Source organism: Choloepus didactylus, chromosome 2 (assembly GCF_015220235.1).
Source record: "Choloepus didactylus isolate mChoDid1 chromosome 2, mChoDid1.pri, whole genome shotgun sequence".
Taxonomy (NCBI): Eukaryota; Metazoa; Chordata; class Mammalia; order Pilosa; family Megalonychidae; genus Choloepus; species Choloepus didactylus.
Window position 1 is genome coordinate 32,645,584 of NC_051308.1, and position 19,797 is coordinate 32,665,380.

Sequence of the window (19,797 nt, forward strand, 5' to 3'; positions counted from 1 at the left end):
CCGTTAATTTCTCTAGCATAGCTCTTATAATTATTTATTCACAGCACAAATCTGTCTCCCCATTGAAACTGTGAATTAGCTTATTGGAAGCAGAGACAGGTACATGTACCTGGCATGTGACCAGATATTTAATAGTTGTTCAATAAATGCATTAATGATTGATTGATGTAGTAGATAGAATTTTTCATAGCTTAACTTTTTCTCTAATGATTGAATATTAGTGGTTGCAAGTAAGATTCCCTTGCTATAAATAGAAATATAACCTCCAGGTTTTGTTTCTTATTTTGTTTTGTTTCTTAGGTTCATTGTGAACTCATAGTGTTGGTTTGCTATATAAAGTAGAGATGACTCTTCTACATACACCTATACTTCTAGAGCTGGATTAGTGTATAAAAGGCATTACTTTACCATCTCAAGTAAATTTCAGCCAGGGTCTGCTCTGTTCTTAGCACTATTCTAGGTGGATTGGGTAATAAAAAGGAAGCATAGCATATAAACTAGAAGAAATCTTGGAGATTATTTACATTTGAGAATTGAGACCAGAGTAGTTGAAAATGTTGTAGTTATAAGTAATAGAGTACAATTTAAACCCAGGTTTTCTAACTCTCAGTGCCATGATGTGCCCTGTAGTTTGCTTTTTATTTTTTGCTGTAATAAACACACTGCACTGAAAATTCTGAGTCGTATACATCTAAACATTTTTCAAAATCACTTAATTTCTTGTGTCATTTATAAATTTTGGATAGTGATAGACTACTCAATAAGTATTAACTATAATAATTATTGTATAATTTTCTTAGGATAATTTTCTAAAAGTGGGATTTCTTGGCCAAAAAGATACTCACATAAAATTTTTGGAGCATACTTCGGGGCCCTTCTTTCCCCCCCCCCCCCCCGTAATCATACAGCCTTTATTTTTTTTAAATGCATTTTTATTGTGAACTTTAACATGTATGCATAACAGTAATAACTTTCAAAGTACAATTTAACAAGTAGTTAGCAAATTTCAAAGAATATCGTGAGTCACAGTTCCACAGCTTCAGCAATTTCCATTATTGTAAAGTTATAACATGAATACAGAAAGGTATTAACTTTCGATGTACAGCTCAACAAGCAGTTATATAGATAATTTCAAAAGTTGTTATGGGTTACAGTTCCACAGTTTCAGTTCTTTCCTTATTATGCAATATAGGGTATATACTGAAAGGTGAAGACTTTCAAAGCACAATTCAATGAGTAGCTATAGAGCAAATTTTAAAAGATGTTATAGGTTACATTACCACCATGTCAATTACCTCCTTCCAGCTATTCCAACACCCAAGCATCTAAAAATATGTATATATTTATATAAAGTCAGTATTCATAAACCTTTGTTAAATCTTACCTTGTTTGTTGCTACCCCTTCCTCTCAATCTCTTTCTCCATCTTCAGGGGTGTCTAGACAATGAGCACCCTATCTTGTTCATATTGAAAGAGGGTGTTAACATTATGGGGAAGGGGGCTGCATATGAATATTGTTCTTAAAGAGGCTGTTGGCTTTGAGTTTTAGGACTGGTCTGGCACAGGGACACTGTGGTGGATTTAAGTTTCTGAGAGATAAAACTTAGCAAGTGAATATTTTATAGAATCTCAGATAGGGACCTAGGTTTTGGGTACTACTTTTGGTAAGGGCATGGCATGCTGTGGCCATTTGGGATGTCTGGCTGGAGCTTGCATAAGAGAAGCCTCCAGGATAGCCTATCGACTCTATTTGTGATCTCTCAGCCACTGTGATCTCAGCTTGTTACCTATCTCCCCCTCCCCCCACCCTCCTTTGGTCAAGTAGGTATTTTCAATCCCTCGCTGCCAGGGCCTGTCTCATTCCTGGGCATCATGTGCCATGTTGCCAGGGAAGTTCATTCCCCTGGGAGTCATGTCCCACGTGTTGGGGAGGTTAATGAGTTTATTTGCCAAGTTGGGCTTAGAGAGAGAGGATTTCAGCCCTTCTTAAAGGTTGATACCAACGGTTGTTATCATATGCTACAAAAATTTTTACCATGCATTTTTCACTTAATAGTGTAATTTAAGCATTTTCACTTGTTATTACAAAAATGTCACAAACATTACTTTAAAGACTGTAAGTAGTTCAAGAATATCTACTTAGTTAATTCCCTACTGTTAAATATTTAGTTTGTTTTCAGTTTTGCAATAGTATAATTCTGTGATCATCATTATTAATTTCTTTTTCTCTACTATTTTCTTAGAAAAGATAACTAGAAATGAAATTGTCAGGTCATTTTAAGGCCTCAATGCATGCCACAAATCTTTGCAAATATAATATGCAAAGAAAAAAAGTTGTAACTTTTTTTTTCATTTCTTGGTTTATTAGTAGATTGTTTGTTAATATATTTTCTCATTGTGGTTTTCTTTTTTGTGAGTTACCTCTTTAAATCATATACCCATGTGATGTTGTAATCTTAATGTGTTTCTTAACAATTTGTATAAACTCTTTACACAGTAAAACTTCTACTTTTTCTTTATTTTCACCAACTATTGAATGAATCCATCATTTGCCCTTTAATTTTGGTCTTGTTTCTTTTCAAAATTACAGAAGATTTAAGAAATCTTTTCCTTGATGTTCTTGTCTGTTGCTTCAAAGCTTAATTGGTCATTCTTTCTTCAGAGTGTTGATAAGTATTTAATTCTGTTTGGTTTTTTTCTGTATGTTTATGGGGTTTAAAAATATTCAGTTCTTTAATCTATTTGGAATTTGTTTTGGTAAATGGTATGATGTGTGAATTTTTTGGTTCTTTTATTGTTAGCTGGTGATTCCAATTCCATTTATGACTTACTCACTGTCTTTCCTATTGACTGATATGCCTTATATATTGAATTAATACTTACTTTGCGGAGATCTATTTGGTCATTGATGTGTCTTAGTTTGCCCGGGCTGCTGTGACAAGGTGCCATGGACTTAAACAACAGAAATTTATTGTCTCATGGTTTTGGAGACCAGAAGTCCAAAATCAGGATGTTGGCAGGATCATGCTTTCTCTGAAGTCTGTAGCATTCTGGTGGTGACTTGCTGGCAATGTATAATTCACTCTTTACCTCCATCCCATGACCTTCTGTCTCCTACTGCTGGCTTCTTCTTTGCTTATAAGGACTCCAGTTGTATTGCAATAAGACCTACTCTGATTCAGTCTGGCCTCACCTTAACTAAAAACATCTTCAAAGATCCTAATTATAAGTGGGTTCACATCCCTAGAAACCAGCTTGAACATGTCTTTGTGGGGGACAAGATTTAATCCATAATGATAAGTGTCCATTTCCTCAACCTAGTACAGTGATACTTGATTTATAGTATGTTTTAATATCTGAAAACCCTATTCTCTTACCCTCATTTACTCCTCTTCCTTTTTCAGATTTTTTTTGTGTTTGTTTACTAGTTTATTCTTGCTCATGGACTAGAAACATTTGTCTACATCCCTGTCCCCTAGCACAAGCACATTTCTTTATAGGTTTCTAATAAAATTACATAGAATTTGAGGAAAATTGAATACATGTACATCTCATGTACATTCCATTCAAATACCTGGCATTTTTCCACATTGTTTCAAGACCTCTTTTATGTTTTTTATGAAGACTTCTAGTTTTTTTTCCATAGAAATCAGGTAAATTTCTTGCTAATATTCTTCATATTTGTGTGTATTAGTATGTGATGGGTTTTGTTTATTTCTGTTTACAATGAATCTTTTTAAATTATACTTTCTCATTGTTTTTTCTTATATTTAGAAGTATTAATTTGTATATGCTATTGTTTTATATAACTCTATCAATTCCTACAGTGGATTCATTTGGATTTTCTGGGTGAACAATTACATTAAATGGAAATGATAATGATTTCATCACTTTTCTTTCCAATATTCGTATCTTTTTAACTATTTCACATGTTACTTGGTCAGATTATCTAAAACTCATATTAAATAAGAGTGATAACGGAAAACATCCTTTTTGTTAATATTATTCCTGATTTTACTTGATGCAAATCTGATGTTTCACCATTAAGTATTCTTTTGTCTATTCACTTGAAATAGATACTCTTTAAGTTAGGAGAAATACTGTACTTGTTTTAATGGTTTCATTGTGGGGCTAAAGGTAGTATTTGGAACTGGTATTGTATTTTATCAAATACTTTTGGTAAGCGGTACCTACTGAGATATTTTCATATGGATTTTAAAATTTAATCTATCAAAATGTATTTTATTGCACACTTATTAATGAGTTTACTGATTTTAAATTATCGTCAGTATCTGAAATGAACCCTATTATATTGTGGTGGTTCTTTTTACGTTTCGTTTATCAGTATATTACTTGCCATTTTACATCCTTATCAATAAGTGGCATGAATGTATAATTTTTTTTTTTTGGCTGTATCTCCATTAGGTTTTGGTTTCACAGTAATTTTTGCTTGTAACCTTTCTAGTACATCCTGATACCATCTAAACAGCCAAATTAATCCAAACAAAACAGCAAACGTAAAGCATCCTGTAAGTGATTAGAAAAATGAAAGAGTAGTATTAGGTGAAAAGTTAGTGCCATGGATATAGATTTAAGCATCATTTTCATAGAGATGCTTAAAAATAAGACCCTAACTCCCTGACTCATTCCAGTTTAAGCAGAGCTTTTCATGCCAGGCTGCCTCAGAAAACGTTGGATAATTGGGATCCGGTACATGGTAGGCGCTTCATAAATGTTTCTTGAATAAATGGTTAAATATTACAGTGGATATCCCAGAGCCATTTCTCTGGTCCACTTTGATTCCTTTGTTCTGTTTTAATTATATACCTCAAATGTGAAGGAGCCAGCATATTTTTCTTTTCATATTAAGTTATCTACCATTGCCAGTTTTTCTGCCCTTAAAAACCAGCTTCAGAGAAGTATACAGTGTCCTCCAAATCCTGATTCCTTGTTGTCACTAACATTAGCCCATGTTCTTTTAGTTATAAAAGTTTTTTTGTTGGTCACTTGGGAAAAACAGATGGGGTATAAGAAAAAATGAATTTAGGAAAGCTACAAAGCTCTGGAAATCTTACAGTCATTATTCCTAGTCTGAATGTTTCTATTTACCCTTTAGGTAGTTACTGGAGGACTTTATGTTTTCTTTTCTCCTTTATTCTTAAGGATGTATTTCAACCTAATTTCTAAAAAGGTGAATGTCAACAAAATTTCCCCTCCTTCTTACATGCGCTACCTAAAAGCAAAGAGAACTACCATTTCTTTCAAGCATGCATATGAAGGAGATGATAGTTTAGATGATATAACTTGATCACTCTTGTTATTTCTCTCTGGACTCTTGCAGAAGCCTCCTCTTTTCTTTTTGTACATTCTAGCCCTACCATTCCCTCTACCAATTTAATCTTTTAGAAACACAAAGGTACTTAAAGTCTTTCTTCAGTTCCTCATCACATAAAGGATGCAGTCAGATTTTTTCTTAGTCCATATACCAGCAGTAATTCCAAATAGAAATTTAAACGTAAAACAGTAGTCATATAAGTACCAACAGAAAATACAGAGAAAGACATAATCTTGGTGTGAAGAAAACTTTAAAAAATCTACTAACAAAAACACTGACTATAAGGGAAAATACACTGAGAAAAATATTTGTGACATGTGGTAGACAAAAGATTAATAGCCTTAATATAGAGTGTTTTTTTGATATGGTAATATACAAAAACAATATTCAGTTACTATGAACATCATCCTCTTTATATTATAGAAAGGACTTATTTGATATTTTATTATTGTTACAGATAAACTAATATTTTGTTATTACTTCCATAGCAAAAACAAATTAGTTATTCACCAGGAGTATGCAGGATAGAACATCAGCACGAAATAAGTAAACTAAAGACTGATTTGGAAAAGAAAAGTATCTTTTATGAAGAAGAATTGTCTAAAAGAGAAGGAATACATGCAAATGAAATAAAAAATCTAAAGAAAGAACTGCATGATTCCGAAGGCCAGCAACTTGCTCTCAACAAAGAAATTATGATTTTGAAAGACAAATTGGAAAAGACCAGGAGAGAAAGGTAAGAATTAAGTTCTTTACTCATCAAAAAATAGTTATTGAATACTTGTTATCTGTCAGATACTAGAGATACTTAGAGAATAAAACACATCTCAGCCCTCAAGGAGACCAAAATCAGTATTGGTAAATAAAAAATTAGAATGCAGCAAGATAGGAAAGCAAATGGAATAAGTTACAGGAACACACATAGAAGAGGCACAAAATGTAACTTTGTTACATTTAAGCTTCTTATAGAACATTACTTCTAAGTTGATACCTTAGAAATAAGAAAGATGTGGCTTGGAAAGAGTGTCCATGCAAAGGTAGAAGAGTGTTTATGACCTAAAGGAAAAAGAGAACATGACATATTGAGAAAATGAAAGCTGTTCACTATGGCTGAAGTATAAAAGTAGGATGGGAGTGGTAAGGAATGACGTTGGAAAGGAAAATAGAGGCAAGGTTATGAAGAGTATAACGAAGCTGGACTTTATCCTAAGGCTGTTGATTGAAAATGATATGCTTATATTTATATTTTTGAAAGATCAGTCTTTCTACTGTGTGGAAAATGGGTTGGAAGGAGCAGATTGGAGGTAGCAATTCAGCTATGAGAAATGTGGTGGCTACACTTCAGGTAGTGATAGTCAAGATATGGAGGAGTAGATGGTTTCAAGAGGTCTACTGAGAAGATAGAACCTGGAGGACATGATGACCAGATTTGAGAAATGAGGTAGTAGGAAAATTTTCAGTGATACTCAAGTTTCTAGATTTCAGGCAAATGAAAGTATATTATTGTCATTCTCAACTTGTATGGGAAACCTGAATTTATTCAGTTTGGTATTTTTTCATTCATCCAGCAAAAATATTTTAGACCTTACTATGTGCTAGGCATGGTTTTAGGCACTGGAAATATAACAGCGTACAGATAAGAAAATCCCTGTCCTTATGGAGCTTTCCTTTAGTTATGTAAAAGATGATAAACAAAATAAGTAAAATATAAAATACATTAGATAATGATAGATTCCTGGAACAAAAAAATAAAGTGGGGAATGGGGGCTTTGAGGCTTTGGTAGGGAGGGGATTAAATTATTATAGAAGGCCAGGGATGATTATACACAAAAGGTAGCTTCTTAGTTTCCTAGGCTGCTTAAAGTAGATCTCATGAAATGAAAACATCTTGAGGCCATGGAAATGTCCAAAGCAAGGCATCATCAAGGTGATGGTTTCTTCCTGAAGACCAACTGTAGGCAATCCTTGGCTACTTTGCCACATGGCAAGGCACATGGCAGTATCTGCTGGTCTGTCCCTTCTCTTCCGAGTTTCACTGCTTTAGGTTTCTTGTTTCTGTGGCTTTCTGTCTGTGTTTGTATTCATTCCGTTTATAAAGGACTCCAGTAAGAGAATTAAGACCCATCCTGAATGAGGTGGGTCACACCTTAATTGAAGAAGCCTCATGAAAAGATCCTACTTACAATGGGTTTACACCCAGAAGAATGCATTAGATTTAAGACCGTGTTTTTCTAGGGTACATACAGCTTCAAACCACCACAGTGACATGTCACTAAAGACTGAAGAAAGTGAGGGAGGTATTTATACAGATATATGAGAGAACATTCCTCATAGAGAAGAGCTGGTCTGTTCAGAAAATAATGAGGAGGTCCTTGTGTCTGAAACAGAATTAAGGGAGAAGAATAGAGATAAGGTCAGAAAGATAATGAGGGCCAGATCATATAAGGCCTTATAAATCATAGCTGACTCACAGGCATTTACTCTGAGGAAAATCACTGGAGGGAAGCATTGCAAGATTTTGAGCAATAAAGTGACAAGCACAGTACAGACTTGTGTTTTACCTTGTTCACTCTGACTGCTGTGAGTAAGAGCCAAAGCAGTGGGACTACTTAGAAGGTTATTGCAGTAATTCAGGCAAGAGATGATGGTGGCTTGGGCCTAACGTTGTTGCAGAAGGATAGTAAGAAATATTCAAATTTTGATATTCCTTTAAGGTAAAGATAATGGTATTTGCTGATGGACTAGATAGAGGGTGCAGGCGAAAGAGAAGAATCAAGGTTTTTGTGTGATCAATTGGGAGACTATAGTTGCCATTTAGAGAGGAAAACTGTAGGAGAAGCAGGTTTGGGATGGAGATGTCAGGTAGGCAGTTCTATAGACCAGCCTGGATTTTGAGGCTGGAGATTAAACTCTGGGAATATTTATCTGTCACATAGTATTTAAAGCTGTGAGACTATATATGATCACTTAGTGAATGAGTATAGATAGAAATTAAGTCCTAAGACAGAACTTTGGGGCATTCCAGTTTTTAGAAGCTGGGGGATGAGGAAGAATCAGCAAAGTTAGTGTATTAACATGTCAAATAAGAAAAGGTCTGAATCATGTAAAATAAGAACTGAATAATGGCCATTGAATTTAGCAATATGAAGGTCATTGCTGACCTTGATGAGAGCAAATTTAGTGGGAAAAGAGAGGTAAAAACCTCAGAGTGAAAACAAGAGGTATTTATAGGAGAGTAATTGAAAACAGAGTACAGACCTACCTCAGAGATATTGAGCATTCCGTCCATACCACCTCAATAAAGTGAATCACACGAATTTTTTGGTTTCCCAATGTATATAAAAATTGTGTTTTCACTATACTAAAGTTCATTAAGGGTGCAATAGCATTAAGTTCTAAAAGAACAATGTGCAGACTTTAATTTAAAAAAAATTTTATTGCTAAATTCAAAATTGGAGTCAGTCCTCTCAAACCCTGCCACTGCTTTATCAACCAAGTTTATATAATATTCTAAATTCTTTGTGGTCATCTTAACAGTGTTCACAGCAGCTTCACTAGTAGATTCCACCTTAAGAAACCACTTTCTTTGCTCATTGATATGAAGCAACTCATTCATTCAAGTTTTATCATGAATTGGCAGCAATTCAGTCACATCTTCAGGCTCTGCTTCTAATTCTAGTTTTCTTGCTATTTCCACTACATCTGCAGTTACTACCTGCACTTGAGCCCCTCAGATTCATCTTCAAAACTCCCCTTAATGTTGACCTCCTTCTGTAAATTGTGACTGTTAATGGCAACTAAAATGGTGTATCCTTTCCAGAAGGTTTTCAATTGACTTTGCCGAGATCTGTCAATGGAATCACTAACTCGGGCAACTAAAGCATTACGAGTTGTACAATATTTATTTATTTTTTTTTTATCTTCATTTTATTGAGATATATTCACATACCACGCAGTCATACAAAACAAATCGTACTTTCGATTGTTTACAGTACCGTTACATAGTTGTACATTCATCACCTAAATCAATCCCTGACACCTTCATTAGCACACACACAAAAATAACAAGAATAATAATTAGAGTGAAAAAGAGCAATTGAAGTAAAAAAGAACACTGGGTACCTTTGTCTGTTTGTTTCCTTCCCCTATTTTTCTACTCATCCATCCATAAACTAGACAAAGTGGAGTGTGGTCCTTATGGCTTTCCCAATCCCATTGTCACCCCTCATAAGCTACATTTTTATACAACTGTCTTCGAGATTCATGGGTTCTGGGTTGTAGTTTGATACTTTCTAGGAGTTTTATGGTACTTTCTTTTATATTGAGATCTTTGGTCCATTTTGAGTTAATTTTTGTGTAGGGGGTGAGGTAGGGGTCCTCTTTCATTCTTTTGGATATGGATATCCAACTCTCCCAGCCCCATTTGTTGAAAAGACCATTATGACTCAGTTCAGTGACTTTGGGGGCCTTATCAAAGATCAGTCGGCCATAGATCTGAGGGTCTATCTCTGAATTCTCAATTCGATTCCATTGATCTATACGTCTATCTTTGTGCCAGTACCATGCTGTTTCGGCAACTGTGGCTTTATAATAAGCTTCAAAGTCAGGGAGTGTAAGTCCTCCCACTTCGTTTTTCTTTTTTAGAGTGTCTTTAGCAATTCGAGGCATCTTCCCTTTCCAAATAAATTTGATAACTAGCTTTTCCAAGTCTGCAAAGTAGGTTGTTGGAATTTTGATTGGGATTGCATTGAATCTGTAGATGAGTTTGGGTAGAATTGACATCTTAATGACATTTAGCCTTCCTATCCATGAACATGGAATATTTTTCCATCTTTTAAGGTCCCCTTCTATTTCTTTTAGTAGAGTTATGTAGTTTTCTTTGTATAGGTCTTTTACATCTTTGGTTAAGTTTATTCCCAGGTACTTGATTTTTTTAGTTGCCATTCAAAATGGTATCTTTTTCTTGAGTGTCTCTTCAGTTTGTTCATTTCTAGCATATAGAAACATTACTGACTTAATGTGCATTAACCTTGTATCCCGCTACTTTGCTAAATTTGTTTATTAGCTCTAGTAGCTGTATCGTCGATTTCTCAGGGTTTTCTAGATATAAGATCATATCATCTGCAAACAATGACAGTTTTACTTCTTCTTTTCCAATTTGGATGCCTTTTATTTCTTTGTCTTGCCGGATTGCCCTGGCTAGCACTTCCAGCACAATCTTGAATAACAGTGGTGCCAGCGGGCATCCTTGTCTTGTTCCTGATCTTAGAGGGAAGGCTTTCAGTCTCTCACCATTGAGTACTATGCTGGCTGTGAGTTCTTCATATATGCTCTTTATCATGTTGAGGAAGTTTCCTTCAATTCCTACCTTTTGAAGTGTTTTTATCAAAAACGGATGTTGGATTTTGTCAAATGCTTTTTCAGCATCTGTTGAGATGATCAATTGATCTTTCCCTTTTGACTTGTTAATGTGTTGTAATACAGTGATTGATTTTCTTATGTTGAACCATCCTTGCATGCCTGGAATGAACCCCACTTGGTCATGGTGTATGATTTTTTTAATGTGTCTTTGGATTCGATTTGCAAGTATTTTGTTGAGGATTTTTGCATCTATATTCATTAGGGAGATTGGCCGGTAGTTTTCCTTTTTTGTAGCATCTTTGCCTGGTTTTGGTATTAGATTGATGTTAGCTTCATAAAATGAGTTAGGTAGTGTTCCATTTTCTTCAATGTTTTGAAAGAGTTTGAGTAAGATTGGTGTCAGTTCTTTCTGGAAAGTTTGGTAGAATTCCCCTATGAAGCCATCTGGCCCTGGGCATTTATTTGTGGGAAGATTTTTGATGACTGATTGGATCTCTTTGCTTGTGATGGGTTGGTTGAGGTCTTCTATTTCTTCTCTGGTCAGTCTAGGTTGTTCATATGTTTCCAGGAAATTGTCCATTTCTTCTACATTATCCAGTTTGTTGCCATACAGTTGTTCATAGTATCCTCTTATATTTTTTTTAATTTCTTCAGGATCTGCAGTTATGTCACCTTTTTCATTCATTATTTTGTTTATATGGGTCTTCTCTCTTTTTGATTTTGTCAGTCTAGCTAGGGGCTTGTCAATCTTGTTGATCTTCTCAAAGAACCAACTTTTGGTGATATTTATCCTCTCTATTGTTTTTTTGTTCTCGATGTCATTTATTTCTGCTTTAATCCTTGTTATTTCTTTTCTTGTACTTGGTTTAGGATTGGTTTGCTGTTCATTTTCTAGCTTCTTCAGTTGATCTATTAGTTCTTTGATTTTGGCTCTTTCTTCCTTTTTAATATATGCGTTTAGTGCTATAAATTTCCCCCTCAGCACTGCTTTTGCTGCATCCCATAGGTTTTGGTATGTTGTGTTCTCATTTTCATTCGTCTCTATATATTTAGCAATTTCTCTTGCTATTTCTTCTTTAACCCACTGATTGTTTAGGAGTGTGTTGTTTAACCTCCAGGTATTTGTGAATTTTCTAAGTCTCTGATGGTTATTGACTTCTAATTGTATTCCATTGTGGTCAGAGAATGTGCTTTGAATAATTTCAATCTTTTTAAATTTATTGAGGCTTGTTTTATATCCCAGCATATGATCTATTCTGGAGAAAGTTCCATGAGCACTAGAAAAGTATGTGTATCCTGGTGATTTGGGATGTAATGTCCTGTATATGTCTGTTAAATCTAATTCATTTATCAGATTGTTTAGGTTTTCAATTTCCTTATTGGTCTTCTGTCTGGTTGATCTATCTATAGGAGAGAGTGATGTGTTGAAGTCTCCCACAATTATTGTGGAAACATCAATTGCTTCCTTTAGTTTTGCCAGTGTTTCTCTCATGTATTTTGTGGCACCTTGATTGGGTGCATAGACATTTACGATTGTTATTTCTTCTTGCTGAATTGCCCCTTTTATTAGTACGTAGTGGCCTTCTTTGTCTCTCAAAACATCCCTGCATTTGAAGTCTATTTTATCTGAGATTAATATTGCTACACCTGCTTTCTTTTGGCTGTAGCTTGCATGAAATATTTTTTTCCATCCTTTCACTTTCAGTTTCTTTGTGTCCCTGTGTCTAAGATGAGTCTCTTGTATGCAACATATTGATGGTTCATTTTTTTTGATCCATTCTGCGAATCTATATCTTTTAATTGGGGAGTTTAATCCATTTACATTCAACGTTATAACCGTGAAGGCATTTCTTGAATCAGCCATCTTATCCTTTGGTTTATGTTTGTCATATTTTTCCCCTCTGTCTATTAATATCCTTTATTGTACCCATACCGAATCTCTTTAGTACTGAACCTTTCTCCAAGTCTCTCTGTCCTTTCTTTGTTTCTCTGTCTGTAGGGCTCCCTTTAGTATCTCCAGTAGGGCAGGTCTCTTGTTAGCAAATTCTCTCAGCATTTGTTTGTCCGTGAAAAATTTAAGCTCTCCGTCAAATTTGAAGGAGAGCTTTGCTGGATAAAGTATTCTTGGCTGGAAATTTTTCTCACTCAGAATTTTAAATATATTGTGCCACTGCCTTCTTGCCTCCATGGTGGCTGCTGAGTAGTCACTACTTAGTCTTATGCTGTTTCCTTTGTATGTGGTGAATTGCTTTTCTCTTGCTGCTTTCAGAACTTGCTCCTTCTCTTCTGTGTTTGACAGTGTGATCAGTATATGTCTCTGAGTGGGTTTATTTGGATTTATTCTATTTGGGGTTCGCTGAGCATTTATGATTTGTGTATTTATGTTGTTTAGAAGATTTGGGAAGTTTTCCCCAACAATTTCTTTGAATACTCTTCCTAGACCTTTACCCTTTTCTTCCCCTTCTGGGACACCAATGAGTCTTATATTTAGACGTTTCATATTATCTATCATATCCCTGAGGTCCATTTCGATTTTTTCAATTTTTTTCCCCATTCTTTCTTTTATGCTTTCATTTTCCATTCTGTCATCTTCGATGTCACTGATTCGTTGTTCAACTTCCTCTAGTCTTGTACTATGAGTGTCCAGAATCTTTTTAATTTGGTCAACAGTTTCTTTAATTTCCATAAGATCATCCATTTTTTTATTTAGTCTTGCAGTGTCTTCTTTATGCTCTTCTAGAGTCTTCTTGATTTCCTTTGTCTCCTGTACTATGGTCTCATTGTTCATCTTTAGTTCTTTGAGTAGCTGCTCTAGGTGCTGTGTGTCTTCTGATCTTTCGGTTTGGGTGCTTGGGCTTGGGTTATCCATATCGTCTGTTTTTTTCATATGCTTTATAATTTTCTGTTGTTTTTGGCCTCGTGGCATTTGCTGAACTTGATAGGGTTCTTTTACAATTTGTAGACCAATTGAAGTCCTTATCTCTAATTTATCAGATCTACAGCTTCGTGGAGTACACTTTCTCTAACTAACCAGCAGGTGGCGTCCACGAGCCACCTGTTCTCCACAAGCCAGTTCTCCCCTTCTTAGCCTTTTTGGTGAGTGGGGGAGTGAGTCTTGTGGGGTCCAATTGGTGTACCAAGCTTGCGTGTGTAGTTGGTGTTGCCTGCCCTGTATATGGGGAGTGTTTCTGGGCAGTCCGGGAGGGGGGGGGTGGCTCTAACAATCAAATCTCCCTGGTGATCCTAGAGTTTTAAGGCTGCTGCAATAGTCTAATCCTTCAGTTCAGTCCTGCCACAGTTTGTCTCTGCCACTGACCCACAAGTCCTTGGTATTGGCGTATGGCTCCTGAGACTTGCAAGTGGGCCCCTCTTCCAGGCCGTGCACCCCCTGGTCCTCTGTTGAGGGATGACTGTGCTATGTCACAGGTGAGTGCCGTCCCCCCAGGGCAGTTCTGGGCTGCTGGGCTGTGTAGGGAGGCTCCCAGTCTGCTGAAATGATGGCTGAATGGGGCTTTGTTAATTCACACTGCTCTACCTTCCCAACTCTGGGACAATCAGCTGAGGTTGCAGGGAAGGCTAATGTCCATGCCCAGTTTTGTGGTGTGTGCCTGTTATTTGAAGCACTTCCGTCACACTGGGTTGTCTGGGGCAGTTCTGGGCTATGGGGCTGGCGATGGGCAGGAGTGTTTCCTGTCCACCAGGATGATGGCTGTGAGCGGACACCCCCCTTTTCTTGGGAAGTTGTGGTGTTTAATGAATTTTCTCAGCCCCTGGATTATTGCGTTTTGTTTCAGAGCTCTCCTAGTTCTGCTCTTGACTTGACCTGCCCAAATTGCAGGTCTTTGAAGCTTTCTGTATTGGGCTTCTTAGAGTAATTGTTTTAGAAAAAGAAAAAAGGATTAAAAAAAAAAAAAAAAAAAAAGGGCCCTCCTCAGAGATCTAATGGGCTATTGAAATGCTAAGAGACAAAGCAACCAGGGCCATTAAGGAAAGGTCCACAGGGCAGAGAGATCAGCTTTTCTTCGGGATTTGCATATGTGCCTCAGGGCCTGAGCTCTGCCCTTCCCCTTCTATGTTCACCAGAACTCCAAAAATCCTCCGCTTTTATTTTGGAGTTTTTCGTGTTTTTTTTTTTCTATGCCTGTCTCCTCTCTGCTGGGCTGGCTGCTCTCACATTCTCTGGTGTCTGGTCTCAGTCTATCTATGGTTGGAGTTTGGATCAGTAGAATGAGTTTCCGATAAGGGCTGCCACTGCAGTTCTCCCTTCTCCTTCCCGGAGCTGACAGCCCCTCCTCCCACGGGACTGAGCCTGGCAGGGAGGGGCGCGGGTCCCCTGGCCGCAAAAACTTACAGATTTCGCTGATCTCAGCAGTTCCACGTTTTCATGAGTGTTGTATGAAGTATGCCCAAAGTCAGATTGCTCTGTGGTGTCCAGTCCACGCAGTTCCTGGCTTTCTACCTACTTTCCTGGAGGAGTAACTAAAACATACAGCTCACCAGTCTGCCATCTTGCCCCGCCTCCCAACCCATTTCTTTTAAGATGGTTTTGTTCAAACACTATAAATTCCATCCTAAGTAAACAATCGTTGGTTCCCCGTATAGTCACGTATTTATGTATTGAGCACCATTGCCACTCTCTATATAAGGATATTTCTTCCACAAAGATCGAGGAAGAGTCAAAGAAGGCAGAGAGGCAAAAGAAAAAGGCAAGAGAAAGAGAGAAAAACAAACAAAAAACTTGATAGCTAGAAGGTGACAAAAGGAAAGATAGCATTAACCTAAAGTAGAATAAAGAGTCAGACATCACCAATGCCGGGAGTCCCCTGTTCCCCACTCCCCCATATGCATTTAGCTTTGGTTTATTGCTTTTGTTACATTAAAGGAAGCATAATACAATGTTTCTGTTAATTCTAGCCTCTAGTTTGCATTGATTGTATTTCCCCCCCAATCCCACCCTATTTTTAACACTTTGCAATGTTGACATTCATTTGTTCTACCTCATGTAAAAACATATTTGTACCTTTTATTACAATCGTTGAGCATCCTAGGTTTCCCTGAGTTACACAGTCCCAGTCTTTATCGTTCGTCTTTTGTTCTGGTGTCGCACATGATCCCAGGTTTCCTCTTTCAACCATATTTACAGTCAGCTTTGTTCAGTGTACTTACATTGCTATGCTACTATCTCCCAAAATTGTTTTCCAAACCTCTCACTCCTGTCTTTTCCTTTCTGTCTGCAGTGCTTCCTTTAGTGCTTCCTGTAGAGCAGATTTCTTGTTTATAAACTCGGTCATTGTCTATTTGTCAGAGAATATTTTAGGCTTTCCCTCGTATCTGAAGGATAGTTTTGCCGGATATAGGATTCTTGGTTGGTGGTTTTTGTCTTTCAGTATCTTAAATATATCAGCCCACTTCCTTCTTGCCTCCATGGTTTCTGTTGAGAAATCCACACATAGTCTTATCAAGCTTCCTTTGTATGTGATGGATTGCTTCTCTCTTGCTGCTTTCAGGATTCTCTCTTTATCTTTGATGTTTGATAATCGATTATTAAGTGTCATGGAGTAGGCCTATTCAGATCTATTCTGTTTGGGGTATACTACGCTTCTTGGTTCCGTAATTTTATGTCTTTCGTAAGAGATGGGAAATTTTCATTGATTATTTCCTCCATTATTGCTTCTGCCCCTTTTCCCTTCTCTTATCCTTCTGGGACACCAATGACACGTAAATTCTTGCTTTTCATTTTGTCTTTAAGTTCCCGGAGACATTGCTTATATTTTTCTATTCTTTTCTCTATCTGTTCTTTTGTGTGTAGGCTTTCAGGTGCCTTGTTCTCCAGTTCCTGAGTGTTTTCTTCTGCCTTTTGATATCTGCTGTTGTACGTTTCAGTGTGTCTTTCATCTGTTGTGTTGTGCCTTTCATTTCCATAGATTCCGCCAGTTAGTTTTTTGAACTTTCAATTTCTACCTTATGTACTGTGTTTTCATTATACGGTTCATCTCTTTTGCCATATCTTCCCTAAACTTTTTGAATTCCGTTATTATTAGTTGTTTCAATTCCTGCATCACAGTTGAAGTGCAAGTTTGTTCCCCTGACTGGGACATAACCTCATTTTTCTTGGTGTAGGTTGTAGTTTTCTGTTGTCTAGGCATGGTTTCCTTCGTTACTCCAATCAGGCCTCCCCAGACCAGAATGGGCTAAGGTCCCAGAAGGAAGAAATATTCAGTATCCAGTTTCCCTGAGGGTGTGTTATAGAAAATCGGTACACCCTCTGATGCCTCCGGTCACTGTGCTTTTCTGCCCAGCAGGTGGCGCCTTTTAGCCTATAATTCTTGACTGGTGTAAGTTCTGAATGAAAGGCAGGTAGTAGAGCTGGGCCCCGCCCCTTTCCTCTTAGAGAAGATAGATGCCCTAGGGGAGGTCATTAGCATTTCAGTGGTCTCTCTGCCTGTGCTATACCCTTGTCTGGGTCACAGAACTGGGAACTGAAAATGGCTGAGGCTTTCTCCACTGAGTCAAGAAAGGAACAGAGCTAGTCCGAGGCAACCCTCCAGCTCTCCAAGGTCAGTCGTCACCCAAAGCCTCTGTCTACTTGTTGGGGATTTGTACCTCGTGAGCAGTTCACACTCGCTAATTGAAACCGCAGTTGGAGCTCAGCTGAGCTATGTTTGCTTGCTGGGAGAAAGCTTCTCTCTCACACCACGAGGCTTTGTAGCTTGGGCTGTGGGGGAGGGGTCTCCCGATTTGGATCCGCAGTTTTTACTTACAGATTTTATGCTGTGATCTCGGGCATTCCTCCCAATTCAGGTTGGCGTATGATGAGTGGACGGTCACGTTTGTTCCCCTGCAGTTATTCCAGATTATTTACTAGTTATTTCTGTTTTTTTTAGTTGTTCCAGGGGGACTGCTTAGCTTCCACTCCTCTCTATGCTGCCATCTTAGATCCTCTCCTTTCCCTCATTTTTGAAGGAGTTTGCCAGGTAAAGAATTTTTGCATGGCACTTTTTCTCTTTCAGTACCTTAAGTATATCATACCACTGCCTCCTCACTGCCACAGTTTCTGATGAAAAATCAGTGCTTAGTCTTCTTGAAGTTCCCTATATGTAACAAATCACTTTTCTCTTGCTGCTTTAGAGTTCTCTCTTTATCTTTGGCATTCATCATTCTGACTAGTATGTGTCTTGGTATAGCTCTTATAGAATTTATTCTGTTTGGAGTATGTTGTGATTTCTGGACCTTGTATATTTATATCTTTCATAAGAATTGGGAAATTTTTGGCCATTATTACCTCAAATATTATTTCTGCCCCTTTTCCCTTCTCTTCTTCTTCTGGGATACCATGATGTGTATGCTTTTGCAGTTCATAGTGTTACTGCAATCCCTGAGATACTGCTCAATTTTTTCTTTTCTTTTCTCTATCTGTTCTTCTGACTGTATCATTTCAATTGTACTGTCTTACAGTTCACTGATTCTGCCTTCTGTGTTTAGATCTGCTGTTGTATATGTTTTCTATATTTTCAATCTCTATTTTTGTGCCTTTGATCCCCAAAAGATCTATTATTTGTTTTTAAACATTCAAATTCTTCTTTCTGTTCACACATTGTCTTCTTAATATCCTTCAGCTCTATATCCATATTTTCCTTCATCTCCTTGAATTGATTTAGGAGATTTATTTGAACTTCTTTGATTAGTTATTCCAAATTCTGTGTCTCTTGTGAAGTTTTGATTTGTTCTCTTGCCTGAGCCTTATCTTCCTGTTTCTTGGTATGGCTTGTTGTTTTTGCAGGTATCTGGGCATCTGATTATTTTGATGTGTTACTTCTGAAGGTCAGTTTATCCCTCTTTTCTAGGGGTTTATTGTTGAATGGCTCCGTGTTAAAGTTCTTGTTTGACGCTTAGTCCAACTTATTCTGAATCTTTAGAGTAGTCTGTGTTTGTTCAGATTTTCTCAGCTGTTCTTCATCAGATTCTTGCTATGGATATTAAGTATAATTTTTAAGATCACACTTTTTGAGCAGTTGTTTCACCTCCAGGAGAAAACGTCCTTTCTTCTTTTCTTTCTCCAGAAATCTTGATCCATTCTGTTTGTTCATTTGTAGAATTTTTGCCCTAGGTTCTATGATTTTTTTTAAATTCTCTCCCTCAATCAGTGCCCCCTTTTCCTTATACTTTTCATCTCTGTGACCTGTCCTTTCTTACAGAAGTTCAATTCCATGCCACTAGCCAACCCCACGGCTTTTTTTTTTTTTTTTTTTTTTTTTTTTTCTTTTTCCCTGTGAGGCTTTTCTGCTTCTAGTTTCTTCCATGCCAAGGTATCCTGGGCTGGGGACCCAGATGTGGTTAATCCAGAAAGGTGGTTAATCCAGAAAAGTTCATTTTGCATTTAGGTGGTCCAGATAACAGAAACTAGATTGAATGTGGCACCTCTTGCCAACTGTTCTGCCACAGTCTTTCTCTTTTGTTTCCCCTGGGGGCCCTTTTGTATGCAGCACTCCTCAGCTGATTGTGTTCCACCCTGGTTCTCTGTGATCTTGGGTCCTTGTGCCTTGAATATGTGTAGGGTTCTAACTCACTACTCTGAGTGGCTCTGTGTCTGCATCCATGGCAGAAGGGACCCAGCCATGCTGCTCTGCATGACTCCCAAGCTGTGCAGGACCGAGCAAAAAGGGTGAGGTCCATAGTGGTGTGTCTGGGAAGGAAATCTTCTACCTGATCTTGGAGATTACTTTTCTTTTCTTTTTTCTTCAATTCAGTGTTTATGGAGTCCTTCTCTACCCTCTGTCCTCTGGAGTTCCAGGCAAGTGTAGTCCTTTTATTAGCTGATTCTGAGAGGAGACTTTTCCAGGTGATGTCTTACATCATGGTGATCACTCCAGCATCCCCTTTTTTAAGGCAGCTATTCCAAGTGAAGTTAATGAAAGTTTTTATTCCGTGGAAAACTGGTTATCTCAGGTTGTAGAGCTCACCAGGGAAGGGATGAGGCTGCTTCTACCTACAAGGAAGGGCCAGAGGGACCATGAGGGTTTAAAGTTTTCACCCTCATCTATTTATTCCCAAAAGTACTCATCCCATGTCTCTTGGCTCCACTTATTCCCAACCCTTACCTT

The 19,797-nt window shown here is 37.5% G+C and overlaps 1 protein-coding gene across 11 annotated transcripts in view; it reads left to right on the plus strand.

Moving 5' to 3' along the window:
- The window catches only part of CDC42BPA (CDC42 binding protein kinase alpha), a 449,333-nt gene that overhangs the window by 306,638 nt on the left and 122,898 nt on the right, over positions 1-19,797 (plus strand). For all 11 annotated transcript variants that reach the window (XM_037822691.1, XM_037822669.1, XM_037822670.1 and 8 more), the window contains one exon: positions 5,824-6,071. In XM_037822691.1, the coding sequence (XP_037678619.1) occupies positions 5,824-6,071 (248 nt within the window). The remainder of the gene's footprint in view (positions 1-5,823; positions 6,072-19,797) is intronic.